Source organism: Chlorocebus sabaeus, chromosome 9 (assembly GCF_047675955.1).
Source record: "Chlorocebus sabaeus isolate Y175 chromosome 9, mChlSab1.0.hap1, whole genome shotgun sequence".
Taxonomy (NCBI): domain Eukaryota; kingdom Metazoa; phylum Chordata; class Mammalia; order Primates; family Cercopithecidae; genus Chlorocebus; species Chlorocebus sabaeus.
This window is the reverse complement of record NC_132912.1, coordinates 11,376,067-11,393,362: the sequence shown is the minus strand read 5'-3', so window position 1 is coordinate 11,393,362 and position 17,296 is coordinate 11,376,067. Positions and strand designations below refer to the sequence as shown.

The following is a 17,296-nucleotide window of genomic DNA, read 5'->3' as shown; positions in this document are numbered from 1 at the left end:
GTGGTTGGGAGGGAAAAATCCAGTTGCTCAATTGAGGATGCTGGAAAACTCAGCACATCCTCACATCTCCGTTAACATTCCCACCTCCTGTCCTGCAGTCAGGCTGCCCCACTCCACCCCACCTTCAGAATGTCCGGAAAGAAACAGGGAGGGCGGCAGCCTCTCCAGAGGATCTCTCTTGACCTAGGTACTCAGAGGAGGGAACACAGCAACCAATACTTGCGGGAAGTGTGCGTGCACACACCGACGGGGCTGCCCTACAGCGTACCCTGTGAGGGACTCCCGGGAAAAGAGCATTGGAGAGGCCTTGTTCTCCAGAACGGCACTTCTCAAACTTTGCTGTGTACCCACGTCACCCAGGATTTCGTGTTTTCAATTTGAAAAGAAATTTTAAATTTTAGTTTTTCAGAGTGAGGTCCTGACATACAGATGCACTGTGAAATGATGATCACAATCAAGTTAGTTAACGTATCTGTCACCTCACATGATTATCTCTGTGTGAACGTATAAGACCCGGGGATCTAGTTCAAATGCAGGTCTTGGGGGAGGGCCTGCAAGGTTGCATTTCTAACACTTTCTCAGATGATGTGACTGCTGCTTGAGTACTAAGACTCGGTGTACCTGTGTGAAGATGATCACCAGGTCAGAGTGAGTGCCTGTACATCCAGATGAACAGTGGAAGATGAAAACAAGTTATGTCACCACCACCTAGCCCTTGGGGTCAATGATGATTCATTCTCTTAACAGACGTTCTAAAACTTGCCTGCACAAGGGAATCATTTGGGGAGCTGTAAAAATACTAGGCCAGCCATGGTGGCTCATGCCTGTAATCCCAGCTGTTTGGGAGGCTGAGGTGGGTGGATCACTTGAGGTTAGGAGTTCAAGACTAGCCTGGCCAACCCCGTCTCTGCTAAAAATATAAAAATTAGCTGGATGTGGTGGCACGCGCCTATAATCCCAGATACCTGGGAGGCTGAGGCAGGAGAATCGTGTGAACCGGGGAGGTGGAGGTTGCAGTGAGTAGAGATTGCACTGCTGCACTCCAGCCAACAGAGCGAGACTCTGTCTCAAAAAAAAAAAAAAAAAAAAAAAAAAAGAAAAAAATACTGATGCCAGACTCTCATCCCAAGTGAGTCTTATTTGGCTGTGGTTGTGGCCCAGGCATACACAGTTTTAAAAGCTCCCAAGGGATTCTATTCCTGCACAGCTGAGGCTGCGAGTCACGGCCCCGGTTTTACATGCAAATAGACTGAAGTACTGAGGACCGCTTTCCTTGGTCTTCATCGGTTCTTTATAAATTCATCTACTTCACATATCATTTTGGGTAAATGGCCAAGAAGAATGTTATTATTAGGTTTCTGGGTCTTTCCCAGAGAATGGAAATTAGAAAAGGAAAACACCAACGTCAACAGCCTCGGGTCACGGAATGAAATGCTACGGACAGGCTGGAAATTTGATTCTGGATTTCTGATTCTTGAAGGCGACATGCTTGGTATAATCTTGCAGAGAAATCATGGGGGCCTGGTTTGCTGAGAAGAGCAGCAGGCTCGGGGTTAGGAGATGTGATCTGCGCTCACCCCAGCACTGACTGGCGTGACCTTCAGCATCTCACCTGTCCTCCCACCTTTCTGGGCTCCAGTTTCCTCATCTACCGAGTGAGGAGCTTGGACAGGACACGCTTCTACAGTCTGTGATCTATAATTCCATCTGGCCTACTTTCCTGCACACGTCCTTTCTTCCTCTGTTGACCCACATAACATTCAAAGAAACAGGAGCCGACTGAAATCAGCGACAGGATTTCCTGGGCTTTTGAGTCTCTCTTAAGTATTTTCCTTACTGATGACATTTAGTTTTTGTTAGAGACCTACAGAGTTTTTAAAATCTGGGTAACTCTGCCTTAGGAGTGATTTAGTTTAACTCAGTGATTGAGATTCTCAAATGATAAAATGATGGTTCCAAGTTTTTTTTTTTTTTTTTTTTTTTTTGCGGGGGGTGTGGGTGGGGGTTGTGATTATAGTGCCTCTATGAGCTGCAGAAGACACCAAAGAACTAGTCAAAACCTAGGCTAATGCTCCCACACCTACTTAAATGATACCTTACAAATATTAGTAAACCCTAAGTCAGGTATTAGCAATGTAAGGAAGACCGAATGAGCTTAGCTTCCATTAACTGACAGGTCTCTTTCTTACCATACCTGTATCTAGTTAAAGTAAGTAAATTATTACCCAGAAAAAATGCTCACTGATTTATCAATAGAGACATGTTCTCTTACAGGTGTAGCCACTTTAACTCTCTTAAAAGTAGAACAGACTTCTAGTTGAAAAGGCAACCAGGTTAGGAAAACTAATTACTACCTTATTATTATTTTTTTACATGATATCAATTATATATAAAGTTCTTGGCATAGTTCTGAGGACACAGTAAACACTCAAGAGCTATTAACTGTTACTACTACTTTTAATACTTGAACATTTAGTGTTATTAAAATTATTTGAATTCTGAAAGCCACTGACAGATATCCATTATGTAGACAAAATATTTATAAGCCAAAATATGCTAGAAACATCCTGAGGTTCTGTGACTACTGTTCTGATATTTACTTAGCATATAACATATACGCAATGACAGCAATTCATTTTCTCTTTCCGAATCCCTGTGACTTCTTGACTATACTGAGCCCCATATGCTACTTCATGTGAACTACCTGCACAGTTTTCTGGCGTGTATTTAAATACACACTCTTCTGAGGAAACGATGATACCATCTATGTGCTGGCAAGTACACAAAGTGTGGAATGTCACTGATTAAAATACAACCGGTAGCCCACAGTCACTCAGTTAAGCCTCCAGGAGAGGAGATGAGTTTGCAGGAGCCTATCCCTTTGTTCTCACTCGGTACCCCCTATCCCTGATGCGTGACAGTATTGCAGAAAGTGCCAGCCTATAGATGGCAGAGAACCACCTGGTCTAACCCAAGCTGCCAGCAGCCACCGTGACATCATGAGCTCTGACTGTTGTAACTAAGATAGAGGTAGCCTGAGCTTCTGGCTCATGATACATCTATCATTTAGATTCCAGCAGAATCTAACAGCAGATAACAGCAAAAAGCACAATGTGATGGCTAGACAGGGCCAACCCAGAACTGGCTCTAATATCCCAGTCAGTGCTCAGCCTTTGATTCTAACTGGCCTAGGAATGTTCAAGCTTCTAGCACTTCACGCAGAGGCACCCCTGGCACCTGTCCTCCTTTGCCTTGACTTTGCCATGATGGAGAGAGCAGCAGCGCTGTCTCATGGGGCCATATTCATCCTGCTGTGCCATCTGTGGTGTGGGCTGCCTGGTTCTACCTCTCAGTGCCCTGGTTTGTGGTGGCGAGTCTGGCCCCTTGTCAGCAGCAGCAGATTCAGAAGCTTAGATAGTTATGCAGACTTGACTGCTTGGACCATCACGTCCTCATTAATAAAACAATAGGGTAGAAGAGTTACTTTCTAAAGGCATCCAGGTGTTTTCAGGGCAGCAGGGTGTGACGATGGCAGGCAGGCTGAGGTTTCCGTTTGTTTCACAACCTCGGTCCCTTGTCCTGCTGCCTAATGCTTGGGGTTGCAGGTAACAGAGTCCTGCTCACTCTTCCAGGGTGAGCCTCCATACTCTGCCCTTCCCCTGTCTGTGGAACACGGAAGTAAAAGCAATGGTGAGGACAGCTGGATGGAGACGGGCATTAAAATGCAGATTGTGGATTGGGACTGAAGGTCTGTGGATGCAGATAAAGAAATGCACCCTAATAACATGAATGTCAATGAGATGATGCTGGTAAAGCTACACTCCTCTGAAGAAAGATGGTGCATTTATAATCACTTTCACAAAGCAGTACCTCTTACAGTAACGACTGTCTTTGATGTACTGCTTTCTCTTAGAAAGCTTCGTGTTAGTAACCTCACACCCAAAAGTCTCTAGCAAACACCTTGCCTTGCTTGCTGAATGTTATTCAGGACCTGTGCCTGTGCAAGGGAACATGGCTTCCCGTTTCGGGCAGAGTTGCAGCCAGGGGCCCTGATGCTCCTGCTGTGGCAGGGCCAGCTCATATGTGTGTGTGTGTGTGTATCTCTGTGTGTGTGTGTGCGCATGTGTGTGGCCACTGCCTGCCCGCTGACTTCTAGGTTCATGCTGCTGTACCCTGTCTGCAGGTCCGTGCCATCTGACACAGCCACAACTGTCATGGTCCTGCCTCTCCACATCCATGATGAGCTGCAGCAGTGGGACAGGACTGAGGATTTAGATTTATCTTGTGACAGTGCCCAAGGGGCAAATGTGGTCCTTCTGAGGCTCTCCACCTGCCAGGACCACTTGCCGGGACCAGCAAGCCTGCACCCAACACACAGCAGAATGGAAAGTTCCTTGGCTTAGAGTCCAGACATACTGGTTCTCCCCAGTTGCCGGTAAAGTCAGGTGCCAGGTGTATAACCCCAAACAAGTTACTCATCTTCTTTGAGTTTCAGCTTCCTTGTCAGTAAAACAGGGTATACAGCAAGTGTCCTGTGGAGTTGTGAAAATTAAACCACAGCCATGGAGCCTCCCCATGGCAACCCGTAAAGAGGAGCTACTTCCTTGACGGTGACCATTCCTGTTGTGCTGTGCTGGCCTCTTAAGCCACGCCCATCCCGCCCTACAATGCAGCGAGTAAATCCACCACCACAAGGCCAACCCAACCGGGGAGTCCTAGAAACTACGACTTCTAATTCCAGTTCCAGCACTGCTTTGCTAAGGGAGCTCAGAGAAGTTAATTTAATCTCTGGCACTTCAGGGATGTCCTCAATATAACAAGGTGAATGCTATCGACACATCACCTGAAATATTTTTAGAAGGGATAACAAATAAACAACCCCATAAAGCCATTTACAAACACAGAGGAGTCACCTACCTATGTTAGCCGAGGACAGGAATCAAACAGACTGAAAAAATCCACCAGTAATCCTGAAACCTCATTAGGTTAAACACCCTTTCTTGTCAAACCAGGACTACAAACAAGGAAATAAACGGACTCGTCCGAGTCCATCCCCTTGCCCTCTCTTTTCTGTTTCCTGGTGGAAAAATTATGGGTACTAAGCTCCCTGTCGGTTCTCAACCACAGAATAATCCAGATTTGTTTACATAAAGTACTCTAAAATGACTAACCCATCACAGAACCAAGTCAAATCACAGTATAGAGATTTTTGTTGAACAGGACATGGAGAGCAGGGTTTTGCAAGACTGGAAAGAGCCACTCGGTTCAACCATCGTGTTTTGCAGATCAAGTACAGAAGGCATTTCAAGCGCTTTTAAGGCTAGAGGAGGAGGTGATGGCAGCACAAATGTGTGTTTTGAGTGTTAACAGGAAGTAATGACAGGCAGGGACAATGAGGAGCACGAAAGAGAGCCTTTGTCACAGTGTCCCTTTCTGCGATCTCCACACGCGCTGTTTACCGTTCATCCTTTCATCTCTGTGGCCAGCAGGCAGTGAGCTGTGAGGGTATGGCCCTGAAATATTCCTTCATTATCAAACCAACTTCAACAGCTTAGGTCATAATACTAATGAGACTTCCCAGGCACCTGTGTGCCATGACCATTTACGGCTGAAACGAGGGACAGACGAAGCTTCTTTCCCTCTCCACACCGCCCTCCTGTAAGTGTCCAGCGCACTTCCCTGCGCAAACCAGACCACATCTGGCAGAGCCCTGACTCCCTCTGATCCTGGCCTCGGCTCTCCCCAGCTCAGCCATTCTCTATTTCCTAGTGTATGGGGGGACGAGCCTTGGTGTTCCTGGGAGAACTCTCTCCACACCTATCCATGCCATACACTTTTTGCGTGGCCTAAAGTTCTATGCTCCGAACTCAGGAGCGCATTTCACCTGGATAACGTCTCCTAAGTTGCGCTCAGCTGATGTCAAAGATTAAAGATCTGTCCAGCCCAATATTCTCAGAGATGAGTTCTCATGGAAAACCTACACACTAGCGACAGAATTTGGATAATTTTCTAGGTGTATTTCAAACTTTTCCTTCCATCATTTGATTATTGTAGCTCACTCCTTCCTCTGTAATTCCATGCAGACCTTTCATCAAATTCACGGATCCCCCACTTCCCTCACAATCTTCTTTTGAAATCCTATCAACCTTTGGGGAACTAAGGTCGACGTAAGTGAACTGCATATTCCCAGTTTAATCTTGTGCTGTCGTAGAGAAATGATTATCTCTGAAATCTAACTATGGCTTCATTTTGCCATTGTACCATCCTACCATCCCCTCATGAGATAATAACGAGATACCAGTATCCCTCAAGCAATGACACGAGGCACTTTTACAAATCTGATCAGGCACCAGTGCCAGCGCGTTAACATACTCTCTCACATAAGCCCTGGCAACAGTCCTATTAATTAGGGATATAGCTGAGACTATGTTGTTTGCAGAACTAAACATTGCCTTCCACTGGGTTCTGAGGCCAAAAATGGTGTGGCGATTCCCTGCCGTAATCCTGTGCTGGCATTTTCAACTCTGCACCACTGAAGAATCCTCATACATTTTCTCTCATACAATTCCTTATACTGAGTAGGCCATGCTTGAAAAGTAACTCATTTTTTATTTTAGTCAAAGCCGTACGTAAATAACTGCCCATCAACATTACTGAATCAACAGACTGCCAGCCAAAAGCAAAACAACCCGCTATTCAGGTAGGGTGTAAAACTTTATGGCGGGTGAAATAGACGATTTGTAATGGCCTTTTATTAAGTATTAAAATATACTTTTCCATTCCCTGGGGCCTGGGCTTGCAGACTCGAACTCACTGGGCCCAGAATTTCCTTCCATCCTCCAACTTCCTCTCCTGGGTCTACACTGCTGAGCTGGGAGCCATCCTGTTGCACCTGGCCGAGCCTGACTTGGGGCTGGGCATACTGCTGTGGCTCCTGCAGGGGGAAGGGGCGTCTGTACCCCCAAGGACTCCTCTGGAGCTCCCCCTGCTACTCTCTGTCACAGTCCTTAAAACGTCATGTCCAAGAGAAACAAAATCCTTATTTCGTTTGTTTGGCTTCTATTTGTATGAGATTTGAGTATTATCTGAAAACACAGATGGCAGGGAAATGGCTCCTCCTAGGCAGTCCCATGAGGCCAAATTTCTCAGCTCAGGCCAAATTCTGCAAATGGAAATCTGAAGCATCTGCACCTAATGGATGTCCTGACTGACACATTCCACAGAATACATGTGTGGAATACATGTATGTTCCACACGTTTCTATGTTGGGGCGCTCCACAAGGAGAGTTCACACCTACACAAATGGTGAGGCAGACACAGTGCCTTGTGAGGCATGTTTCCTCAGGGCTCAGGAGGCTCCTCAGGCAGTGCCCTGCTCAGCCCCGATGGTGAGGATGCTGGGAAGCAGGGCTCACCATCACTGCATGGCCGTTTCTCAAGCACCCTCTCTAACACGCACCATGAATCTGCCATGATCCAGACTCAAAGCCCCCATAAACAAAGAATTATAATTATACCAAGGAACTGAGATCGCTGGTGAAGCCTCAAATAAGAAAGTTCACTACAAAGTCATTGAGACTAGGCTGGGAGGCTGCACAGAGAATAGGGAGGACTTTAAGTTCCATCTTCCTGCATTTATTTGGACTGACATACACAGGTGTATGTGTGGAAGGTATGTTTATAGGCATATAGACAGATATAGATCCGTGTTAACAATTTGTATCACTAAATGCACATACATGTGATCACATGTCTACATTCACTTATATGTTGGAACATTTGAAATATTTTTAGGCATAATTATCTTTTTTAAGAAAATAAAACTGTAGGCCTTTGGAAATATTTCATTATCAAAACTAACTTATTCAGGCATTCAATATGTAAGAGCTACTTACTAAACACGTACCACGTGTAAACATGGTGGCAGGCTTTGTGTTTTGGCGATTTGGTTATAAAGGGCATGGCTGCTACTACAGTATTCCCTGGTATCTAGAACAGTACCTGGCAAACAGTAAACGTTCAATACATGGTTGCTGAATAAAGAAATGCATCAACGCTCTGTGTGCCCCGCATGGCACAAGACTTCAAGGACTCAAATCTGTTCATACAGATGTTTCAGTTGTTTTCCGTGATAAATTTAAACCAAAGTCATCTGAGAAAAAATATTCTAACTTGGTCCACTTAGGCTTTGATTCCAATGGGATGGTTTCAGGAGAAATTTCTCTTGACACAATGAGATGAGGTTTGAGAGATTTTATGGCAAAAGTAATGATGATGATGACAATGATAAAATGATGATAATCATGGCTCTGACAACAAAAGCATTAATACCTCTCAGTAAGTAGGAGAGGTGGTTCAAAGAAAATGAACACCTCAAAATGCATTAAAATGGGCAAGCGACATTTGGCCCCAGAGTCGAGCTTTTTTGCTGAAGAGAGTAACAAACAGCAGCACTCCACTAGGAAAGAACACAGGGGCCGATTCCACAGAGCCTGCCTGGGAGGAAGGTGCCTACCCATACGGGTCCATTATCTCTTCCAGGGCAGGCCAGGAAGGGGCCCATTCACTCCACCTGGGTGAACACACTTGTCCCAGGAGGCCATTTCCCTTCCTGCCTCCTCCGATTGGATCAGGCTCATTTGTTTTTCTACCCCAGTTCTCCGGCAGTCCTCGCTCACCTTGCATGGGTTATCATAAAACATCTTTCGGCATGCTGCTGCTAAAATGGAGCACTCTAAACAAATGTTCTCTTAGGGCTGTAACTCCTTAATATAAACTGCATTTAATAAAACTGGTGGTGATTCTAAAAAGAAATGGGTAAGGCATATTCAGAGAAGATGTCTGGAAGAAATTTGCAATTAATATTTTACAAGACATTTAGATTCCACAGTTTCCTCCTTGCTGTTAAAATTTAAGAGGTTTTTCAAAACTGTATTCCTCTCTGTTATTACATCCTTAATTAAATTAATTTATACAGTGAATGCTCTAATGATACTGCTGTGGATTTCAATCCAAAAGTCTTATTACTAGAGACAATATGTGTTAAGACCTTGAAGAGAGAATGGCACCCAGCACAGTGCTGACACCACCAGCACAAGGATATTTGGCCCTGACATCTGATTATTGAAAAGATCTTGGTAGTTTTTCTGGGCCTCAGTTAAGTCTCTATTTTACTTTATTTTTTAATTGAGCTAAATTAGGTCAACAAAAACAAAATGAAAATCTTGCAAGTTGCCTTGATAAGGATGTCCCTCTGGGAAACACAATGGCAGATAATGACATTTCTACTGAAGAAACTACCAGTTAGGTTGTGCCTAGATAAAACCCTCAAGAATAGATGCTATCTTTAACCACAAGTTGACATATCTTCAAAGCAGGGGCAACCAAAATTAGTCCAAAAACTTAAATGGTCCAGCAGTGGAAAAAGTCAGCCTAACAAGGCACCAAATCCAATGGCTTCTCAGGTAGCCCAGCCTGTGCAGATACACTCACAATATTCTCTTCAGGCTATAAAGGGCTCTACTTACTAGGGATCTCAAGGATGTGTGTGTGTGGTGGAATGGGCATTCGGTCTGCAGCAGAAAAGCATGAAAATACGAACCATGTAAGTATTAATTACCTGTCTACTGTCCACCCTTCCAGCCAGATTAGCTAGAGGCCCCCTTGGGCTCGATCCCTGCTACTTCCTGCCAATATCTAGCTTAGAGCTAAGCACACTGTAGGTACTCCATGATCATCTGGGATTAATCGCAGGAGATGTCAATAATTAATAAGGCACTGTACCTAAAATTTCATCTGCTGCTGAAGCATCCAGCAACCGCTTCTAAAGGAGATTCATGATCAAACCAAGGGAATGACTCCCAGACTCATCCCTTGCTCTGTGTTGAGCTGTTGAATTTGCTTCCTTTATGACTGCCATTGTATTTCTAGGGTTTATGTTGAGAATTTCAGGGCATGTAAAACAGAGTGTCTTCTTTGGTTACTCAGTAAGAGGCAAGTTTGAGAAACGTGTCCTGAACGATTTTGCAGTGCTCAGTAAGAGCCCTGATCCTTCACCTCAGTCTGGGAGTCGTTCCCCCAGCCCCATGTAAAGGGTTTCCAAAATTCATTCATGGCATGTAAAGGAGGGTGCCTTCAAATCAAAATCTTACGGCCGACACATTCGATTGCACAACAGACCGTCCTATCAACTTGTTTCTGCCTCCTGACTGACCAAGTTCTTTGTTTCCCTCAAGAAAGAAAGATGGTGCATACAGAGGAAAGCAAACCCCCAACATCAATCAAGCTTGGCTGCATAATAAAAGTTCCCTATGAAACAAAACATCAACTGCAAAAGAAAATTACATAGGAAAAAACCCTAGCATTATTTGATCTTATTTTAAATAGAAAGTTTTGGACACTTTAGAAAAAAAGGCAGCAAGTGACTTTTTAATGGATTTTATCCACAGGAAAATGATTACAACCAGAAAAGCTTTAAAGTGTCAGCTGGTGATGCATTTTTTCTTTATCCCTTTTATTTTTATTCAGAAAGAAATTGAAGGCATATGGCAAAGTGCATCATTAATTTCTTATTAATTTCATAATATGAAGGCAACCAGTTAAAATAGTAGTGTACAACTTTAAATTACCGAACTCACTTGGTATTTAATGAGAGATTTAGCGCAGCAGGGTCTCTGTTAAATTAAGTTGTGCCTTCACAGCACAGTGGGAAAACAGGTGTATATTGGTTTAGAATTATGGAAATGTTGACTAATTCCAAGGCTTGTAATCAAACAGCAAGGCACCCTGTAATATTTTTTTCTTCCAAGAATATGCATTAATCTTTTATGTCTGGTCCCATTTCTTTCTGTCCACCAAAGACTCACACAGCTAAAAAGGAAACACTTTCATGTTTTTCCTATAGCTGTTAAGGGTAATGTGTACTGGACAAAGCGGTGCATAAACGCAAGATGTGAAACTCTATCCTCATTTACCATATTCGAAATGGCAAATGTAGCAAGTGTGTGCACTGGAAAGGCTATCAGCCTTACAAATCAGATCTGACTTTTCAAATTTTCCTTCAACCTGCCTCAAGTAATTTGGCACATGAAACTAGATAAGGAGAAAACCACAAATAATCCACCGACATACTTTTCTAACTCCCAAATTATTGTCCTTGACGGTGGGTCTGTAACGTCACCTCCCCTGAATTCTACATGCAGAATTTTTAGGAAGAAAAGAAGTAACATAGGTACAACATTTAAAAAATATAAAACGTGTTGTTTTCTAAGAGTCAGTGTAAGAATCCCAAACAGAAGCATACTCATAAGTCACTTTTACGCATTTCAACATGCCCCATTCATTATATTCACTCTGGGTTTCTTGAGCGCATCCTCGACTATGAAGTTCGCATGCTGGGAGCTGTGTTTCTCGTAGAGGGATAAATACCTATTCACTAAGCTCTGCATTCATTTAAAGTATGATGTGACTTGGCATCAAACTACACTATACCTTAAATGCTAAATAAACAACAGCTCACTATCTCAAGTAATTTTTAAAAACACACCTAGAAGGGATTCTGCATGCTAATTACTGGAAAGCATTTCTTTTTAAAAGAAGAAATACAAAGTGGTCTTCGGGTCTGATTAGGAGTCTGGGACATAAAAATTATTTTCATCTATTATTGGCTGAGTCAGTAAATATTTGCCTTGGCTCTTTCATTCCATAACGTGACCCAACACTGCAATCTACTAGAATCTGTGTTAAAAAAAATCCATTTACATGAAGAATGCAGATAATACTATTTTTTAAAGTCACTGAGCAAAGCACTTAGACTCAATAAAAGCAGCTTTACTAGGAACCACCTTAGTGGTTTCAGAGAGAAGCAGTGAAACTGGGCGGGACCATTGTGGGCCCACACACCTGCTTTTTCGAACCTGCTATTCTTTGATTTCCTCGCATACGAAGGGGAATACCAAAGTAGCAGGACTCGAGATCAAGGTTCATAATTTATGACTTTTGGGTGATGAAGAAGCTCATGTGGTGAGAATCTTTTGCTGAGCTTTTTGCCACTACAATCTTGTATTGTGGATGAGTCTAGGATGAATCAAACAAATGCAATCTTTTCTGGGGGCCTGCGGGGGTTCAATGGTTATGTTTGCATGTGTGGATGTGTACAGACACACAGGTGTTTGTGTATGCATTCAGAGACAAGTAAATGACACAAAGGTAGAATTATACCCTGAAAACATTAGGGACATTATCTTATCTTTCTCTTATTCTTATCAAACCAGGTTTCAATAAAGTCATTATCCTTGCACTGGTTACCACAGGTGCTTCATTATAACAAATGCATGTCATTATGATCTTGAATGAACTCATCACTGATATGTGGGTCAATGGGGAAAACATTCAAACAGCATCAGGAAATTGCTAATAGCATGAAATACATAAAAGTGCCAGAAAATCCTTTAGAAAAACGGTATTCTGGTGTTCCTACATGCAACATCGGTTCATTTCTGGTGAACTGTGCCAACTATCAAATATTACTGGGAAGGAAACGGAGAAAAAATGGTCAGCTTTGTATTTTCTGTCCTGCATCAACATGAAGCCACAAATTGGGCATTAAAACATTGACTTTGTTAACCACCATTGACTGTTTAGAAACCATTAGGAGGCTTAATATTACGGCTGTACAGGGTACATTTTGTCCTTTCAAAAGAAAATCTAAAGACAAAATTTGAAAAGGAGCTCCTGGTGAATAAAAGCTTTTTCTTTTCCATTTGCTTCTCTTGTGTGTGTTGGGGTTTTTTTTTTCCCCCTTTTAAAATCTTAGCCCACCCAATACTCTTTGGCAGCCGCGGCTGCCCAGTGGGGTCACTCTGATTTTCTAACCAGGGGACGCACTATTGGACAATGCCTCCCGTCAGTGTTAACGCCAGCGCTCCTTTATGGGCTGGCCAGCTGGTGTGGCTGCTGCAGGGAACCGGGGGGTCAGCACACACTCCTCAAAAGACCAAAGTCATTTTTGGCACTAAGAGCCCATAACTAGAACCTTCCGTTGAAAGGACCATTTTCAAGCAATAAAGTGATTCTGGTACAAAAGTAAACCGACTCACCCCAGGTAAAGTTTTAATATTGTGCAGTGCATTCTGGGCCTCAAGTGCAGCTTTTCTTGTATAAAATGTTACGAAACAACAACCTACAGAGAGAAATGAAAAGGTTTTAGAAATTTCTGTGAATGCTTTGCTTAGATATAATGGAGACTGTGGCGAACAAATAATCTACTTAAAAGGATGCACAATTTAAAAATAATAAAGCGTATGAGAACAGCAATAACAACATCTCAAGCACTTACACAGTACCTTTTCATCCTAAATCATATTTATTAGCTTTACCCACGTTGGAGATCAATTCCTGACTCCGTGCCTCGCATCACTGGAATACAGCTATTCAGGAATGAGGGTGGGAGGTGGTGGAGGAATGGGTGAGGTATGAAAGGGGCCTGTGTTATAGCGCCTACGTGAAAAGAAGTATTTAATCACAATAACAACAGCACAAGCTTACGTTAATTATAATTTTCTTAAAGTATATCTCCAGAACATCAGGGTTTTGAAAGACTTTCTAAACTCAAAGGTTCAGACAACTGGATTATAAGCTTCTTAAAAGCTGGGATAGTGCATTCTTCTTTATCTCTACCACATTACATGATGCAAAGTTCTGTACATATGACCCTCAATACCCATTTGCCAACATGGAAGACTGTATTTTAACTGGTTTAGAAATTAAGCTACAATACAGATGGGTACATGTCCAAATAGATGTTAGTGGACTCTGGCCCATGCATTACTTATGGCTGTGGCATACAAACTGGCAACATCTAGATTCCTCCTTTCCAAGAGCCTGTGGGAGTCCCCGGCCCTTCCGGGCAGGCCAGCATATATCCTTTTCCAACCAACCTCCTCCACCAAAGAGAATGGTATGGAAATCCTAGACCATTCCCTCTGCGTCCTGGAGGAGGGCTTGCACCTTCTTCAACTTGTAGATAAAGATACTGGCTATTTGTTCATCAATATACAGTTTCTCAGCACAATCAGTTTGGGAAAAGAGGGTAGGACAAAAACTTCTGAAATTTAAGAAACAAAGATGCTAATCTTTGATCTGGGATGTCTTTGGTGAGTGGTTGAGGAAAAAAGTAAAGTGATGCACTCACCGAGACTGTAGGTATTTTATCTTGGTTTTACTAAAGGAACGTAATGCACGGACCCAGACAGGGGCCAGAAGACCTTTGAGAGGTGCTCCCATTCCAGGGGGAAAATAAAGTATAATCTCATTCATACAGATTCTAAAAGACATCCAAGATTCTTCCTCATTTGGAAGAGAAATTTGGAACCTCGTCATTTTACACTTGATTTAGTTTGAGTCTACTGACGGTCAATATATACAAAACCTTTGCCTTTTGGACAGGGTAGACTGTGACCATAGCATCTTGGCATTTGAAAAACTCCATGCATCCAAGGATCAGAAACCCTTCAAATGTATCACTTGAATGAAGGGAACTGAACATTATGACATTTCTTTAAAGAATCAAGCTGAAGAGACTGACCACTTTCACGAGCATCTTATTTCAGCTCCTTTGAGGTCTTTGACCAGAATCCACTTGGCTCTGCTTCTTGATGGTAGATTTTTTAGTGAACCCATCAACTTCACTAGTGAGTTCAGCTTCACTGGTGCAATGTCAGCCTCAGAAAAGCCATAGGAATTGCTTCATGCCAAGGAATAATTTCCAATAAGAAACTAACATCCCAGCTTCCAGTAACCATATTTAGAAGAAAAATACCAACTACGCCTCATCAGGCTTGGTATACAAAGAAAAACAGGATAAGCCTTCCTAAATGCTTCTAGCAAACACAGTCTCAGCGAGTTCTCCTTTCCCCGTCCTGGGCTTATGGCATTAGTTTCTGGATAAGGAAGCAATGGCGAAGTTCTGAAATACCACCTCATTTAATAATCACAGTTTCAAAAAAAAAAAAAAAAAAAAAAAGCAGAATCTGATACTTTTAGGCAGGTAACTTTTGGGGCTGAGATGTTTAAAACACAGTTTCAAAAAAAAAGCAGAATCTGATACTTTTAGGCAGGTAACTTTTGGGGCTGAGATGTTTAAAAAGAGAAGATTTAAGGATGCAGTCGTTTACTGGATGAAATAAAGGAAATTATGAAAGAGTAAGTTCAGGAGATGAAAAACTGATGCCAGTTTGGCCACGCCAGAGCCAAGAATGAAGAGTTTAGGTTGGCCTGGAAGAACAGTGGTATGACAGGGAACATGAAAATAGAGTACTAAACAACGCTAAGATAAAAGCAACAAGGAACAACGATGATGTAAATGGAGTGAATTGTGTGTACTTCTGTGTGAGCAGCGGTGGGGAGCTTTGACCAACGTACAGCGGTCTCAGGGATAAAGGGAGCGCTCCTGCCTCAGACACCCAAGCCAAATCCCTGCCATGGCCCGCTGCCTGAGAGTCCACCAGGAAAGTATAGTCCATTTGCTATTTACATATTAAAACATGACCCTTGAGGAAGGAGACATTTCATTGTTCCCAGTTATTACAGCTTAGTGTGATTTTAGTTACTTTAAAGGGTCTTCCTCTTGAACAAATTTCTTAGTGAAAAGAAGGTGGGTGGCTTTGTCTTTCAGAAAGGGAGAGATTGAAGCTGGTATCTGAGCGGGGTGGTCTGGCAGGTGAATAGGAGAAAGGAAGGATGAAAGCACTCGAACATACAGAAGAGCAGATGGGAAGATCCCCAAGATCTCAAATGCTTTCTAAGTTTCATCCAAAGTTCACCCTGCCTTTACAACTAGTACTGTGAAGTCAGCGACTTATCACTACAGATCTTCTTCCAACTACGCATAGCTCTTAAAATGTTTCAGTTAAAAGTGTATACTCACTTAAACAAGTATTCTTTAAGATCATGCCAAGAGCAGCTCTAGTTCCAGTGTGACACACAGGAAGATATCCTAGGCAACACTGCTAACATGCCTTACCGCTCATCTGTCTGACTCGAGTGCTGAGCCCCAGCAGAGCTCCACAGGTGCCGTGTTTGGCAGGGAAGCCTGGAGCCTTTGTGCCGATTCCAAAAGGGGATCCCATCTCCAGGATCTCCAGGTGGGCAGAGCTCCTTGCTCCAAGTCCATGGCTTGATAAGCCCATCCCAGCCTGGATTTCTAACTCCATTCACAGCCTCAGCAGGGTACCCTTGCGCAATGAGCAACTTACACAAATGTGGGGTCCTGGGCAGACAAGGAGACTGGGAATATTAACTCCAGAGGCTTCTTCTGGTTTTTCGCATTTAGTTCCTGAATGACTTACTGTGGGGAATATCTTACTTCCTCAGTACCTTAGTTTCATCATTAAAACATTTATTTATTTTTGAGTCAGGATGTCACTCTGTTGTCCTGGCTGGAATGCAGTGGTGTGATCATAGCTCACTGCAGCCTTGAACTCCTTGGCTCAAGCAGTTCTCTGGCCCCTTCCCTGAGTACCTGGGACTACAGGTGTGTGCTACCATGCCTGACTACTTTTTAAATTTTTGTAGAGATGGGGGTCTCACTATGTTGCCCAGGCTGGTCTTGGACTCCTGGCCTCAAGTGGTCCTCCCACCTCGACCTCCCAAAACCCTTAGACTATAGGCATGAGCTACTGCGCCCAGCCTAGTATGATCAGTAAGTATAACACCAGGTCTGCCTAATATCCCCCCACAAAATTATGTGGATATGAAGCCAAAGTGTTTCATTCAGGACCAAAAAAGAAAAAGGGTCAAAAGCATTCTTTACTTCTATTAGACTAAAGGAAATCTTACGCTTCGTCCAGCATGCCATCGTAATGGTTCACTTAACAAGTACAGTGTTTGGTTTTTATTAAAATTTGCAGGATGAATACTGACATCCAAATTGAAACAGTCAGCTTAGATGCAGCAATTAGTGTTTTTCCCCAGCAGGACTTTAGTGTGTACCTTTCCAGATACTGGAATGTGTTTGAAAGACTTTCTATGAGTTTCTCCTAGTTAACAACCATAGTCTTTTTATCCACCTATCACTTAATATGCTCCTCTAAAATCTTAGATTACTGACCTGCAGACAATATTTCAACAAAGAGAGAAATACCATTATTTCCCCTGAAATGGCAATTACTATGGCAAAAGGTCAAAGAGCTACTACAGATCCCTGAAAACTCATGAAGGCTCAACAAGGATGAAATTTTCTTTCTTGTCAGCCCTAACCAAATATACAGCTGTTAAGGGAACCACCTGTCTCCTAGAT

At 43.0% G+C, this 17,296-nt stretch overlaps 1 protein-coding gene across 23 annotated transcripts in view; it reads right to left on the bottom strand.

Moving 5' to 3' along the window:
- Window positions 1-17,296, bottom strand: part of CELF2 (CUGBP Elav-like family member 2) — an 866,615-nt gene that overhangs the window by 103,408 nt on the left and 745,911 nt on the right. For 19 of the 23 annotated variants that reach the window (XM_073018718.1, XM_008002231.3, XM_008002236.3 and 16 more), the window contains one exon: window positions 13,098-13,180. The exons of the other annotated variants lie outside the window; for them this stretch is intronic. In XM_073018718.1, coding sequence (XP_072874819.1) covers window positions 13,098-13,180 — 83 coding nt within the window. The remainder of the gene's footprint in view (window positions 1-13,097; window positions 13,181-17,296) is intronic. 23 annotated transcript variants of the gene reach the window in all.